General features: G+C 50.4%; 2 protein-coding genes across 13 annotated transcripts in view; one reads left to right on the plus strand and one right to left on the minus strand.

The window, feature by feature from the left end:
* The first annotated feature begins 6 nt into the window (after positions 1-6).
* UQCR10 (ubiquinol-cytochrome c reductase, complex III subunit X) lies at positions 7-1,579 on the plus strand. The gene is made up of 2 exons (XM_086856615.1): positions 7-186; positions 1,327-1,579. Exons 1-2 carry the CDS (start codon positions 46-48, stop codon positions 1,363-1,365), a joined length of 180 nt encoding a protein of 59 aa, XP_086712741.1. The 5' UTR covers positions 7-45; the 3' UTR covers positions 1,366-1,579.
* Positions 1,580-3,224: 1,645 nt separating this feature from the next.
* The window catches only part of ASCC2 (activating signal cointegrator 1 complex subunit 2), a 34,152-nt gene continuing 22,561 nt past the window's right edge, over positions 3,225-14,815 (minus strand). For 7 of the 12 annotated variants that reach the window (XM_086856580.1, XM_086856575.1, XM_086856577.1 and 4 more), the window contains exons 11-19: positions 14,595-14,663; positions 13,901-13,975; positions 13,306-13,483; positions 12,535-12,749; positions 10,947-11,066; positions 7,174-7,395; positions 5,341-5,449; positions 4,771-4,847; positions 3,225-4,107 (exon numbers count right to left, since the gene is read on the minus strand). In XM_086856580.1, the coding sequence (XP_086712706.1) occupies positions 3,939-4,107; positions 4,771-4,847; positions 5,341-5,449; positions 7,174-7,395; positions 10,947-11,066; positions 12,535-12,749; positions 13,306-13,483; positions 13,901-13,975; positions 14,595-14,663 (1,234 nt within the window). In that variant the 3' untranslated portion in view covers positions 3,225-3,938. The remainder of the gene's footprint in view (positions 4,108-4,770; positions 4,848-5,340; positions 5,450-7,173; positions 7,396-10,946; positions 11,067-12,534; positions 12,750-13,305; positions 13,484-13,900; positions 13,976-14,594; positions 14,664-14,815) is intronic. The other 5 variants (XM_086856583.1, XM_086856585.1, XM_086856586.1 and 2 more) reach the window with 1 other exon arrangement.

Below are 14,815 nucleotides of genomic sequence, written 5' to 3' on the forward strand. Positions count from 1 at the left end.
CAACAGCCCCTGCGAGGCGGCACAGGCGCGGCGCGCGCGGTCAAGATGGCGCTGCTGCGGCAGGTGTACGGGGCGCTGTTCCGCCGCAGCTCCACGTTCGCGCTGTCGGTCGTGCTGGGCGCGGTGGTCTTCGAGCGCGCCTTCGACCAAGCCGCGGATGCGCTCTTCGAGCAGCTCAATCAAGGGGTAAGGGCTGTGTAAGGCCCCACCGGGACCGCCTGTGTGCGGGCCTAGCTCTGAAGGTCAGGCCGGCCCTGCACGGGCCGCGCCCCGGCAGCCCCGGGCTGCGGCTCGGTCGCGGGGCTCGGTGAGGGTCAGGACTCGCTGAGGGTCAGGACTGGCTGAGGGTCAGCGCGGCTCGTCGAGGGGGCTCCGCGGCTGTCGTGGCACTCGGTGCTTCGGGGTGTCCTTGGGCCTCTCTGGCCGCTTGGAAGGGGCGTGCAAGGCAGTGGAGAGCGGGAGGGGTAAAAGGAGCTGCTTCTGTGCTCTATAGTCCCCCTGCTTGGCCGATCTGCCCTTGGCGGAGGAAGATAATAAGGGCTGGTGGCCTTGGGTGGCCCAGCATAAACCTTGGGTGAAAGAGGTCAAGTCGTCCTTAGGTTCCTAAGTACAGTGGTGATGGGATAATGACTGCAGGATACCGAGGCAGGCTTGGAGGAGACCTGAGCCGCATTCAGGGCCTACAGAGGCTCCAGGAGATGAGAGAAGGACTTTGGACAAGGGCCTGAAGGGACAGGACACAGGGAATGGCTTCTTCCCACTGCCAGAGGGCAGGGATGGATGGGATATTGGGCAGGAATTGTTCCCTGGCAGGGTGGGCAGGCCCTGGCACAGGGTGCCCAGAGCAGCTGGGGCTGCCCCTGGATCCCTGGCAGTGCCCAAGGCCAGGTAGACAAGACTTGGAGCCACCTGGCACAGTGGGAGGTGTCCCTGCCCATGGCAGGGGTGGGACTGGATGAGCTTTAAGATCCCTTCCAACTCAAACCATTCCATGATTCTATGAATAGGATTGTTCTGTGCATCTCTTGTGTGCAGGAGCAGAACTGCCCTCTCCAATCTGGGTGGGAATTCAAGGCAGTGTCTCTGGGCCACTAATCCAGAGCTGAACAGGGGAAGGGGAATCTCTGCAGCTGCCTCCCTGTCCAGATTAGGAGCCAGGAGCCCCCATGTGCATCCCTGTGTCCCCCAGATCCATTCCAGGACTCCATCAGCACCTTCCCAAGCGGGATAATTTGCATTTTGGATTCTGTTATCCCAACCCCATCGAGAAGCTGCCTAAAACATCTTGATTTTTTTTTTTTTTCCCCTTGCTTGTTTTGCATGCAGAAACTGTGGAAACACATCAAGCACAAGTATGAGAACTGAGCAGCTCAGCAGCAGGGACCAGCCTGGGGTGGCAACAGGCACTGCAGGGATGGATTCAGCCTCCTGAAACTGGGAATGGATTCCTGCTGGAACAACTCCGAGCCAGATGTTATCAGCCACCTACTGATATGATGTGAAGCCAGATGGACTCAAGGAGCTCTGCTGCTGTACTCGACTTACTGTGTTCAAATAAAACTCCTGGTCCTGTGTTGTTGTCTGTGTGTTCACTGCCTCCTCTTTCTCTGGGAGGTGGAGAATCTTTAAAAACAGCCCTGTTCCTGAGTTTCAAGGCACTGTCAGGAATCACAATATCTTAAAAATTTGAAAGCACTTAAGACAGCTGTAGTTCATGACAGCCCTTGGCTTCTGTCTGGGAAGGATGAGAAGCTGTCTGCATCTTCTGGTCTGCCCACAGAAAAGGGGCTTAAAATCATTCACTGCACCTTTTTGTAGCTCAGTGGTGATGGAAGTTCCCAGCTTGGCCCTACCAGAGGAATGTGCTCTGCACTGCTGGGCTGAGAATGGGGATCCCTTTCCCATTATTCCTGTCCCTTATGGCTCCTGCCATAGCTCAAGGAGAAGTGATGTCAGGTTTGCGTGTCACACACCTGCCTCCATCTCGACTGACTCAAGGGAAGGTGCTGGGAAGGGAGAGGGATCACTCAGTTCACCCCAGCAGCTTTGGAGGAGGAGTCATGAAAAGGTTTGAATGGGAAGGGTCCTTAAAGATTGTCCAGTTCCTCCCCCCTGAGCCTTCTCCTTGGAGAGCCCAGCCCTGCCTGGCCTTGTCAAACACTTAACATGGGAGAGAATATTTGGGCACTTCCTGGGGCAATGATTCAGTTAATTCCTCAGCTCTCAGGTGGCTGTAGGGAGATCTGCCTGAGTGACTCCTTCTCTTCCCCCTTTCCCAGCCCAGCAGCCCCATCTCTCTCTCTCCCCTCACTTTTCACTAATCAGGAGGAATTTCAGCACAGGCTGAGGCAGAGCCCATTAGAGCCAGTGCTCACAGCAGCTTTGTTGTGTTTGCAAATGACTGCCAGGGGGGTAAAACATTTACTCTGAGAACACAAAGAGCACTTAAACACTTGTGTTTTTGGAGCCAAACCCAAGTACAGCTGTCCCAGTTCCAGCTGTGCTTTACGGAGATGGTTAAGAGAAAGGTTTAAGCTTTCCTGGACAATCCCATCCGAGTGAGTGCCGGCTCCCTGTGCTCTGCTGCTGGTTCCACCTCAGGCTGAGCAGCTCAGAGAGAGTTGCAGGCTCTGAGCAGCAGGAACCAAAGCTGAATACAGGATGAGGGGACAGCACTGCAGTGGGCAGCAGGGAGGAGCTGAAGCCACCGGTGCAGAGAGTGGGAGCTGCAGGAAAGCAGTGTTATCCCAGCAGGGGAGTGCCCTGGATCCAGCATTTAGGGATGCTGGTAAATGTAATTCCTTTTTCCATGCCTGTCCTTGGGAGGTTTGGGCAGCACTGATAGGCAAAGAAAAATCTCAGAGCACTCAGGGCTTCCCCTCATTTTATGGCAGTGGCTGTTCTGCATTTCTGCTTTGCTAACAGCCCCACAGCAGCTCCAGTCACATTCCTGCCCTCTGCACAACACCAGGCACCAAGGTGCCGACCTTACTAGCACTTGACCACCCCACTGCTCATGCAGCACTGGGATTGTCCTGGAACACAACCATTGCTGATTTTCTCACAGTGGGAAAATGCCACAGGCACTGTTGCAGTGCAAGAAAATACAGCATGGTGGGGAGATGGCAGTCAGGGCACATTAACCAGTAAATTAACCAAACAAAGCCTAATTGGATACCAGGAAGTTCATCAATACTTTCTGTAAGGGCCTTAAAAAAACCAGCTAAGACGTCTACAACTTTTATTTGTACCATCTGTTTTCACAGGCCTCACTCAAGGGACAGAAATCCCTAAGGTCTTACTCACCTGAACCCCTGTGGCTCTGTTGGCAGTGGGAATAGCCTGAGCCTTTCTCTGCCAGCATGCAGCTGTGTCAGGAGGTTTAGGTGCAGATCAGGGCAAGGTTCTTCCCCCAGAGGTGCTGGCACTGCCCAGGCTCCCCAGGGAATGGGCACGGCCCCGAGGCTGCCAGAGCTCCAGGAGCGTTTGAACAGCGCTGCCAGGGATGCCCAGGGTGGGGTTGGTGGGGGATCTGGGCAGGGACAGGGGTGGGACTCGTGATCCCTGTGGGTCCCTTCCAACTTGGGACAACCTGTAACTCCAGTTCAGGATAAGGCATTTCCATGGAAGCCGTGCTCTCAGAGCTGCCCGCTCCAGGGTGGGCACGGAGGGCGCGTGGAGCCAGTATGAAAATAAAACTCTGCGAATTATAAATAGTACAAAAGGGCAGGAATGGCTGCTGCAGCCTGTCCCGTGTATTGGTGCAGCCATTGGCACACACAGTCAGGGCAACTCCCACAGGGAATGCAGCTCCGTGTGAGCCCAGGTGCTGGGTATTGCACACAACATCCATCCCCTGAGCAAAGGGAATGCTGAGGAAACGGAGCCTTCTCCTGGGCAGGGCCTGGGGACGGTGCAGCCCCTGCCCCAGGAGCTGCTCAGGAAGGGATCATGCCCTTGCTGCGCTTCCTGTCGGCCATGGCCCGGCGGTTGTGGTTGGCTCTTGTGCTTTTGTTTGCTTCTTTCTTCCTCCGCTCCTGCACCGTCTCCCGGTTCTGCCCGTGGCCCTTGGCATTCCCAACAACGGCAGAGCTGTCGTGCTTGTACCTGGAGGACACAGAGAAAGGACATCACAACAGGCACACTGCACTTCTGGGGACAAAATCCCAGACCCCCACCCACACCGGGGTGTGAGGGCTTCAGCCTCGGGCCTCGGCTCATTGCAGCAGCAGCCACACCACCATTGTCCTTCCACACACTGAGCCCATCAGCTGAAAACAGCTACAAAACTGTCCCAAAATCTTGTGGGAGCTGTTGGAGCTCTGGAAGTTGTGCTCTCCAAGATTTTGTCTTGCACAGGGCTCTGCTGCTTGGAGTGACAGGACAAGGGGGAATGGCTTTATGCTGAAAAAGGGGAGATTTAGATTGGGTACTGGGAAGGAATTGTTCTCAGGGTGCCCAGAGAAGCTGGGGCTGCCCCTGGATCCCTGGAAGTGTCTAAGGCCAGGTTTGAAGGGGCTTGGAGCCACCTGGGATAGTGGCAGGTGTCCATGAGATGGCAGGAGGTGGAACAAGATGGTCCTGAAGGTCCCTTCCCACCCAAACCGCTCCATGATTCCATGCCATGCCTACCCCTATTCAATGGGATAAAACAACCAGCAGGGAAGTAAAGGGTGGCACACAGGAATGTCAAGGAGCAGGATCACCCTGGAATTGCTATTCCAGTCAGCAGCAAAACAGCTGCAGAGCCAGAGGGAGATCCTTGCTTACCCCTTCCTGGCAAGGAATGCCTGGCGCCTGGCTTCAGCCCTCTCCCGCAGGACTGCCGGGTCCTGCACAAAGTGGTCCTACAAGGAGGCAAGGGAACAGGTCAGGAAACTCATCAGCACCATGCAGAAGCCTGGAGAGGAGAGGATTCTGTTGGGAACAGAGTCAATTCCTGGTTCATTACCTCTGGACCAGTGGGATTGGTGTCAGGGACTCTAAACACAACACCTGGTACAAAACCTGCCTGAAAATCTTCCCAAACCATGGCTACTCCCAGCACATCCATGGGAACAGTGTCAGTGACCCTCAGAGTGCTCTGCTGGCACTGTCTGTCTCTGGGATAAGGCAGATTAAAGCTCCCCATGGAGGAAGTGTCACTGCTCCAGCACAGTCAGGCCAGGAAGCAGTGGAGAGCTGTCCTTGGGGACACATCAGCAGCCACTGAACAGCAGCTCAGACCCTGCTGCTGCTCAAAGATTCCCTCTCTGAAACAGGAAATCTGCTCCACATCACCTGCAGGTGAAGCAGGGAAGAAATATGGTGAATCTTAATGCAACTCCAGCTAAATGTCACCTTTGTTCTTTCCTTTTCAGCTTCCTCCTCCTCCTCTTCATCTTCTTCCTCTGTCTCCTGTCCTTCATCCTGTCCTTTAGGTCTCAAGACCTGAGGAATTGTGAATGGCCTGGGAATTAAGACACAAATAGTTAGAAAAGAAAAGAGCACAGCCACGAACATTTCTCTGAACAGCACATCCTTTTTGGTTTGCATTATGTCTTTAAAAAGATGAGACTCTACAGATTTCATAGACTTAATTTTCCTGAACAAAAAACCCCAGGAGACCCAGGAATTAATGCCACATTCCTATGGGCAATTAACAAACACACACTCTCCACTGGGGAATGTTCACTATGAAATTGTCACTGAAAATAATAATACTAGTTAAATAAAAACAACCTTGAAACCTCACAAGGAATTTCTCCACAGAAACAACTGCTGCCTTTGGGAAATGGGCATCCAGACACAGCCACAAGGCAATATTAAGGAGTATCCTTTGCTAGGCTTTAGCTCAGCAGACAGGGAGCATCTGTTGTACAAGACAAATTTGGACAGAACCATTAATGCTCAGCCAGTGCTGTGCTCCAAACCCTCTGATTGGTCAGGCTATCCAGGGAGCACCAGTTCCACTGCTGTGCCCCAGTTTCCTACAAGGGGAAATCCCTGGAGAAGTTAACCAGGCTTTATGAATCACTCTGGACATGGAGAGCAAAGAGCCTGGGGGTGGAGGAAGAATTTACCACATGCCTATAACTCTTCTTTAACATAAATATGTGTTTGTGTTTAAATTCCATTGGAATGCAGACCCACCATTCCACTGCCAAAGAAATAAATGTAAAACCAGAAAAGCATTTGTTATGTCAAACCAACAGATCCAGTTTTCAGCAGTGACATCCACTAATTGTTTCTAGGGGCAGTGAGACCTGAAAGAGGGGAAAACACCTGGGTGCCACATTCTTACAGGCAAAACACAAAAAGGATTTAAATTGAAACCTCTCAACATTTCAGGTGGGGGGAAAAAAGGGACAAAAGAGCCTCAAAGCTTCAATTTGGTTTGAGGTTAGGAATGGTAAGATCTTCATAATACATCAGAATTCAAAATGCCACTTTCAGAAATGTTAAAGCAGCCTTTAAACCACATGTTTTCTGAAATAAATAGTCTCCAGCCTCCATCTCCACTAACCCTTTGCTTTCCAAAAGCTAATGGTGTGCAGCTGTCAGTCATGGTGCAGAGTGCTGTGCAGCCTGTCAGGGACTCAATTCCAGCTGTCAGCACTCAGAGGGGATTGGCAGGGAAAAGTCTGGCTGTAAAATTTCCCAAATTTTGAAGTTTTCCTTTGCTAACCAACCATTTTAGGTTGCCCAGTCCCACTGTTTTTCCAAGCCCTTTTTCCCTGCTGCAGGATAATTTCTCTAAGGAGAAGCTCTGCTGAGTACAAGTTTCCACACACGGCAAATTCCCCTCTTGGATTTGCTGATTAATTGAGGCAATGGCCAAGTGGAAGCTGGAGAACATCCTGGGCACACTATTTTCCTAAGTAACACATTCTTGAAGTTTAGGAATTGTTTGGCTAGGAATTGAGTTTGTATTTATGTACAGCCACTTTCCATTGAGGTTCTTTGCCTCAAGGCTGCAATCATTTTGTGTTCAAGGAATAGTCTGGTATGGGAACACTCCCTATCCACAGGAGAAGGAAGAACCAAACCTTCCTCCTTGAACATCACAGTGAAAACAGATAGAAGGGGTGGTTTGAAGCTCTCATAGAGGAACAGAGCCCAGCATTTCCCAGGTTTGTGGGAGCCAGAGAATTCTCCCGTGGCTCTCTCCCTCCTGCTCTGCTCAGCATTCACCTCCTGGAGATGAGCTCGTCATCCGAGTCAGCGTCGTTAGCGCCCACTTGGTTCCCATCGTAGGTGTCGTCGTACTCATCCTCGTAGTCCTCGTAGTGCTGTGCTGCTCCCGGCTCCAGGGGCAGCTCCTCCAGCACCACGCTGTACTGGCTGTAGCGCTCCCTCTGCTCTGTCACCAGCCGCTTGTCATTCACCAAGCTCCGGGTCGTGTCCTTCTCCCTCCTGCCCGGGAACAGGGGAGGAAAAGGCAGGGGTCAAAACCTTCTTGAAACCTTGAAGCTGCTTTTCCCCCGTTAGTCTAAACAGGGAATGTGAAGCAATGCAAATCCCATGCCCAGTGCCACAGGCCCCACCTATTGGCCTGCTGGTTTATACAATCATGGAATGGTTTGGACAGGGAGGGATCTTAAAGCTCATCTTATTCCACCCTCACACCTTCCACAAGCCCAGGCTGCTCCAAGTCCTGTCCAGCCTGGCCTTGGGCACTGCCAGGGATCCAGGGGCAGCCCCAGCTGCTCTGGGCACCCTGTGCCAGGGCCTGCCCACCCTGACAGGGAACAATTCCTGCCCAATATCCCATCCATCCCTGCCCTCTGGCAGTGGGAGCCATTCCCCTGTGTCCTGTCACTCCAAGCCCTTGCAAACAGTCTCTCTTCCATCTTTCTTGTCAGACCCTTCAGGTCCTGGAAGGTCACAATTAGGTCATCTCAGAGCTTTCTCTTCAGGCTGGACAATCCTAATTCTCCCAGCATTTCCACACAGCAGAGCTGCCCCATCCCTCTGACCATCCTGGTGTCTCCTCCGGTCTCACTCCAGCAGCTCCAGCTCCTTCCTGTGCCGGGCCCCAGGGCTGGATGGTGTGATCCAGGGTGGGTCATTTGTACCAGGGCTGCTTGGCCACTAAAACAGAGCAGGAATTGGAGACCACCACTATCACTTCAGACAGCTTTCAGGAAACTTTCACAGGAGGCCAAATGCAATTCTGTTCCAGATGAAACTTGGCCAAGGTGCATGGAGCACAAATGTGAGGGGAGAAGGACAAATGTAGATGGGGAGATCCAAAAAATAACCAGTGAGGATAAGCAGGTGAGGATGAGAATAAACACAACTCCCAAGACAAAGAACAAAACAGCAGAGAGTGATTGTGATTCAACCTCTTGGAGAGCTGCAAGGGCTTGTTCTTTAAATTTAGAAGGCTAGTAAATTATAGTCATTTTAAAGAAGGAAAGACCAACAGAGGGATTAAAAAGCAGCTACTGAGTGTCTCAAGCTGCACAAGCTCTGAAGTCCCATTTCTCAGACCAGACAAGTACATATTTACAGCACAGCAACAGGGGATTCTGCTGTCCAGCATTCCCAAGACAACCTGCAGCCCCCAGAGTCCAGGAGAATCCAGCATCAGTGGATTTTATCAGAGAAAGGACCTGTCCAAGGCAGTGGCAGTGACTCAGGAAGGGACAGACTGAGGGGGTGTGATCCAGCAGCCCAGGTTTTCATTCAGAATCTCAAAACAAAGGAAGTTTACAGCTGGAGGTGGTCATCTCTGCCATGACTCACCGCCGTGGTGAGCTCACCCAGGCTGGGATCCTTGGGATAACACCTCCTGTGGGAATTCAGCTGAGGGTGAACCTAGCACCTGGTGATTGCTTCCTGTCCAGCTGGTCTGATGACTGCAGAGGAGCTGCATTAAATGGTCTGGGCACCAATCCCAGGAAAAACAGTGGGATAGCTCCTCTGGTCTCATGGAGCTCAGGACATGCTCTGGCTTCAGGAGACAGATTCAGCTGACAGCTAGGGCTGGACAGGCGTAGACAAGTGGCATCACTTTTCAGGATCAGCAGAGTCTATGTTAGCACATTCATTTCCTTGTGTTTGATTCCCTCCTCATCCTGGCTGGATTTCTCTTTCTCAAGGACAGTCCCTGCCCCAAGCTCTGGTGCTGAGAGTGGCCAGAACAACCTGCTCTGGCTCTTTAGGCACTGTGGTGACACCAGACAACAGCACCCTGAACACAAGAGAATTTGGTGAGCAAAAGGTATTTAGAAGGAGAAAAAAAATTAAAGATTTGATACAATTCAAATCCAAAGCAGTTCTCAGACTGGGCTTGAAGAGCCCTGTTACCCCAACACTGGGGTGAATCATCAGTGCTGAATATTAAATCCTGAAGACAAGGTACTGCAGCTTTTCCTTAGATTCAGTTGGTCATCTTTGGCCATTGCTGATCTCCAGGTTTTAAACTACTCAAACCACAACTAATATGTCTGGAGTCCTGCAAAGTTTTCCCAAATGTTCTGAAATGAAGAGAGGCAAACAACACCAGGAAGAGCAGCAACAAGATGACAGTCCCAAGAGGTCACATAGCTACAGCAGAAGAGAGGAGAACTTCTCCAGGAGTGATGGTACCCCTGGAGAGAAGGCACCCCTGGTGGGCAGTGCCATGGGAGCAGATCCCAGAGCCCAGCTCAGGGATGATTTACAGCTTCCAGAGCTCTCCAAGTGAGCTGCAGAGGGAGCTCTGAGCAGGATATTCCAGCCACTGGATGCTCTGTGCTGAACTCGGTGCTCTCTGGCCTTGACCAGCTGCTGCAGCAAGGCTTTGGGGAACAGGGATAACCCAGCACATCTGTGTAAGGCTCTGGGAATCAGGGATAAGCCAGAACATCTGTACAATGCACCTGTCTCTCAGAGCAAGGCACCACCATGAGGAGAAAGGTTCTGTCTGTTAATTCTCAGCTATGGACACAACAGAAGCCATGACCCTGGCCAGAGAGAAAAGCAATTCCTTTCTTGCTCAGTGCACTGTGGCACTGCTCTGAGGAGCTGGGCCACTGGACTTGGGGACAAAAGGTTTTCTCCTAGAGTTTGATGCAACTTTGCAACCAAAACCTTAACCGGGAGCTCTTAGGCCACATGGCTCCAACTCCAGCCAGTTTTAGTTATCTGCTGTGTAAATACATCCCAACATTAAGATCACATCTGGCTGGTCAGAGGAGGTGTTAAAAGTCTAGAGGAAGGTGTCCCTGCCCATGGCAGGGGGTGGAACCAGATGAGCTTTAAGGTCCCTTCCAATCCAAACCATTCCATGATTCTGTGATATGTTTTAAAAGAAACTGGAGCAAGGGAACCACACTATTGAGTTGACATCACTGGGAGCCAGCACCACACACCCAGCAAGGCAGAAAGCAAAGTGAAAACTGGTGGGGTTTTGTAGGCATCTCTGCTCATTGCAGGCAGATTGACTAAATGACCTTTAAAGGTCCCTCCCAACCCAAACTACTCCACCAGTCCAAGTGCCCTTCTGCAGGAAGCTCTACAGCAGCAGGAACAACAGAAGTAATCTAAAGGCACTGAATGTTATCAGATGTTGAAGTAGATGGATACTGAATCTTCCCTTGGCTCTAAATCAAATCATTAGCTATTCTCAGCTCTGAGTCACAATCCCAGGCTCAGGGATGGTGCTTTTCAAGGTTTGTTGTTCATTGCAAGTTTAACATTAAGCCCAAGGAGCAAGAACCTGACATTACAAATGAGGTTGGAAAAGCAATCTCCAGCAGCAGACACAGGAAAGCCCATTAGGAAAAACACTAAGTGAAACCAACCCCCTCAAAATATTTCATTTTACTTCCCCAGACAGACAGGTGGGAAACATTTTTGATAAGCCTCCCCCCCTGCCAAAACATTCCTGCAGGAGGTTTTTAGGAGAGATAAACTTGCAGGTTCCCAGGTGTTTGTTCCTCCTGACAGGCAGAGTTAATGACTGGGTGGCAACTCACCTCTTGCCTTTCTGGATCCGAGACACATCCACTGCATCCCTACTGAAAACATCAAACTCATCATTCTGGAAAACGTTACAGCGAGAGCTGACCAGAGGGGTAGGATCTGGCTTCAGCTGTCTGTTAAAAAACAAAGAGAGAGAATAAAAACAAAAGTGAAGTGAGGAAGAGAAATCCTCTCCCTTCTCTTAGCCCTTGGTTTATCCCTTCTCAGTCCCAAAACGATCCTGAGAGTACCAAGAGGTGCTGGCTGAGTCACAGGGCACAGCCTCTTCCCTTCCCAGCCATGCTCCAGCACAAGCACAGCACTTCCCAAAGCTTGGATTTGAGGGGAAACAAAAGTGCTCACAGAAAGCCAAGAGAAAATTCTTCTTTTCATTTCAGAGTCTATCAAACTGTGCAGGACAACAGAATATTCAACAGACTGTCTGGTCTCAACACAGTGACTCAGTGAAGACAAACACTAAGTGTGATGAATTGCAGACTGGAAAAAAATCCAATAATTTGTTGCTGCTGATTTCAAGATATTTATCTCCCTTGTTAAATCTTTCTCAGGGTTCCAGGTTTATTTTTGTTCGACCTGTAAGTCAAAAGACTGTACTTTTGACATTCATTTTGGTGGTGCATACAGCTCAGCTGGGCATCTGCAAATGCTGCTGTGCTCCCCCATAAATCAGCAGGGGTCAGAATTCGACATTTCCTATCGAACCAGCAGCTTTGTTTCAAGATGCAAAAGGCAGGAAGAAAAAAATCCAGCTCTATCTTGTGGAACTGCTGGCTGTGCAGAAAACCAATCCTTCCTAAAGCCCGTCCTGCACCAGTTGTGCCGAAGTCAGCAGATCCGACTGTGGGAACACAAAGATTGTTGCAAAACTAAGATTTTTTTACATCATTTTTCCGATAAAGATGCTTTCCTTTAATGCAACAGTCTGCCCATAACTCCATGAAATGTGAACAAACAGCACATTCACATCCTGATGCTCCGTCAGGAACTGCTGGTGCAGCACAAACACACACTCACAGCTGCAGACAAACTCCAACAACTCAATCCTGCCACCAGCTATAAACCCTCCATCCCTTGTCCAATCCAGGAAAGCAGGACAAGCCTGGCAAGTTTGTCAGAGGGAACATAAAAATGGATCTGAATTGTCATATCTTCACTCACAAAACAGCAGCCTGTTAAATAACCATATCTGACCCTGTGGATTGAATTCCAGCTGAATTGGCTTCTCTGAAGATGCCCTTTCCTGCAGGACAGCTGGGATTTTCACACCTGTGACAACAAACATTGCAGCAAAATAACTTTTGAAGGTAACCTATTCTATTCTATTCTATTCTATTCCATTCCACTCCAAGTGGTTTTGTCACAAAACACAACCCAGCACCTGCTCTACTCCAACACTGAGCAGCAAAGGTCCCAGTCCTCTGCAGGGACACAAGGAGGACAGAAAACTGGTGACAAGTGACAATGAGAAACTCTCACTGCAGTTCTCTACCCCAAATATGCAAATTCTTAGAGCTCTGCAAGTGTTGAGGCTTCAACGAGGACAATTAAGTGAGACAGAAACAACCAGAGGTTGTCCCACACCTTTGCATCCTTCGGTCCAGCTTATCCAGGTATGGCACCAGCTTATCTTCCAGGATGTTGTTGATCACCTGCTCTGTGTCATATCCATACTCCTCCAGGCAGGCCAGGATGAATCCCTCTCCAAGGTCTGGCAGCAGATCCTTCACTTGGGAGATGAGGGATTCCAGCTCCACACCGGACACGCAGGCGATGGGTGCAGCCGCAGCGCCGGCACACTGCGGACACCAAACACAACTGGTAGGCACTGGGCAGGGACAGAGCTGGGGACAGACAGTGTGCACAGAAATACAGGGAAAGCAGCACTATGGGCTGTCAGGATTTAAACACACAAGTCCAGTACTGGAGCCAAAAGAGAAATCAGCAGCTTATACTACACAAGGTTTCCCACACAGCTACTTTTGCCAGTCCCTGAGTCAGCAAGGACACCCTCGAGAATCCCTTCATCAAATAACAGGCGAGCTCTGCATTTCAAAAATATGCACATGAACTGCAGGGATGAAGCAGAGTATTTGAATAATCCCCAGCAAGGGAAAACCCAAGCCATGGGAGCTGGAAGCAATTTGCTCAGAGATAACTCAGGATTCAGGTGTACCTTCAGTTCTCATTTCCCAAGGCTGCATGGAGATCCAGCAAAGGTCAGAAATTACACCAAATCTCATGTTGTCCCCAAAGCTGAGCAAATCAAGCTTGTCCTCACAGACAGAGGAAGGCCAGGAAGAGCAGAGCCCCCAGGAAGAGCAGAGCCCAGTCCCACCACAGAGCTGTACCCACCTCATCCTCCAGGGCACATGCAGCCCGTGGGTGCTCCCCGTCCTCAGGGGTGCTCTCCACTAGTGCTGAAGCTCCGTTTGACACTGCTGGATCTTTAACAGCTTGTCCTTTTTTCCTGTCTACCCCTTCCCAGGCACTTTCCACTGCTTGGAGGATATAGGCTGTCCTGGTCTCGTCTCTAAGAGCACAGCATTAAGGACATTCCTGCATGCACATGTTCAGGGATCACCTTGACAAAACTACGGGATTTTCAGTGATGTCCAAACTTGTGCCTGCATCAACACTCACAAAACCACAGAATGGTTTGGGTGGGAAGTGACCTTAAAGCTCATCTTGACCCACCCCCTGCCATGGGCAAGTACACCTTCCATTAGACCAGGGTGCTCCAAGCCCTGTCCAGCCTGGCCTTGGACACTTCCAGGGACAGGGCAGCCTCAGCTTCTCTGGGCAACAAATCCCCCCTCTCCTTTTTGTTTTTTCTGTTAAGGGAAAACTTTCCAGTACTCCTTGCCAGTCATGCAGTTTAAGCAGAGGCAGAAATGTCAGTGGTGTGAAGGAATCCAAGAGCAGTCAGGTGTGCAAAGCCCAAGGATACAGTGCAGAAGATGCCTGCTGGAGCAGACTCACATCATCCTCAACAGGGAACAGCTCATCGTAGTCACGGAGAAATCTGAAGACACAGGAGCAAGTTTAATCAGTGGAGCTCAACTAATTACCACTACTGTGCCTCTCTGACTGCCTCAGTGCTCAGGTAGGAACAGAGAACCTCTTACCCAATGCTGGATTACAGCTATGCCTGATTTTGGTCCCACTACATCACAGCAGGACTCCTCAGGTATAAGGGCTGGAACCCAGTGCTGCATTACAGGGAAAATCTGCTTTACCATGTGAACATGCTCAGAATGCCAGCATGGGCAGGAGGACAAGATGGAATTCCCAGTTCTGTCACTTCCTTTGCATCTTCAGCATTAGTGTTTAATATTTTTCTGGTCTGGTCAGCCCAGCTGGAAAGCACAGATCAGCAATAACAGCCTAACTTGTCAAGGGAGCTAATGGCTAAATTGCTCTTCTCCTCTTTGAGAAGCTAGATTAAAGGGAGTGAAGAATAGCATTTCTCAGTGCCAGGGTCTGTGCTGCAGGCTGAAAGCCTCTCACTTCACTTCTCCCAACTACTTACAACGATTTCTGACTCCCAAATGCCTCATAATGCTGCCTCAGGCAATTCTGCTGTAAAGAATGGCAGAGGAAGGAGCTGAGCCCCCCTTGGGCCTCTTGCCAGCCATACTCACCTCCTTTCCTGAAGCACCGAGGTGAAGATCTGCAGAAATTCCTCAATAAATGGCTGAATATTCTCACAGCTGCAGGAAATACAGCACAGTGAACACTCAGAGGTAAGTCTGCCAACATTTGGCCCCACCAGCCAAACCATTCCAATTTACACCAAGGGAAAGCCTCATTTGAAAAGATATTTGACTTTAGCAGGAGCAAAGAATCAAATGGAACAAAGTGG

Source organism: Cyanistes caeruleus, chromosome 18, assembly GCF_971803275.1.
Source record: "Cyanistes caeruleus chromosome 18, bCyaCae1.hap1.1, whole genome shotgun sequence".
NCBI lineage: Eukaryota > Metazoa > Chordata > Aves > Passeriformes > Paridae > Cyanistes > Cyanistes caeruleus.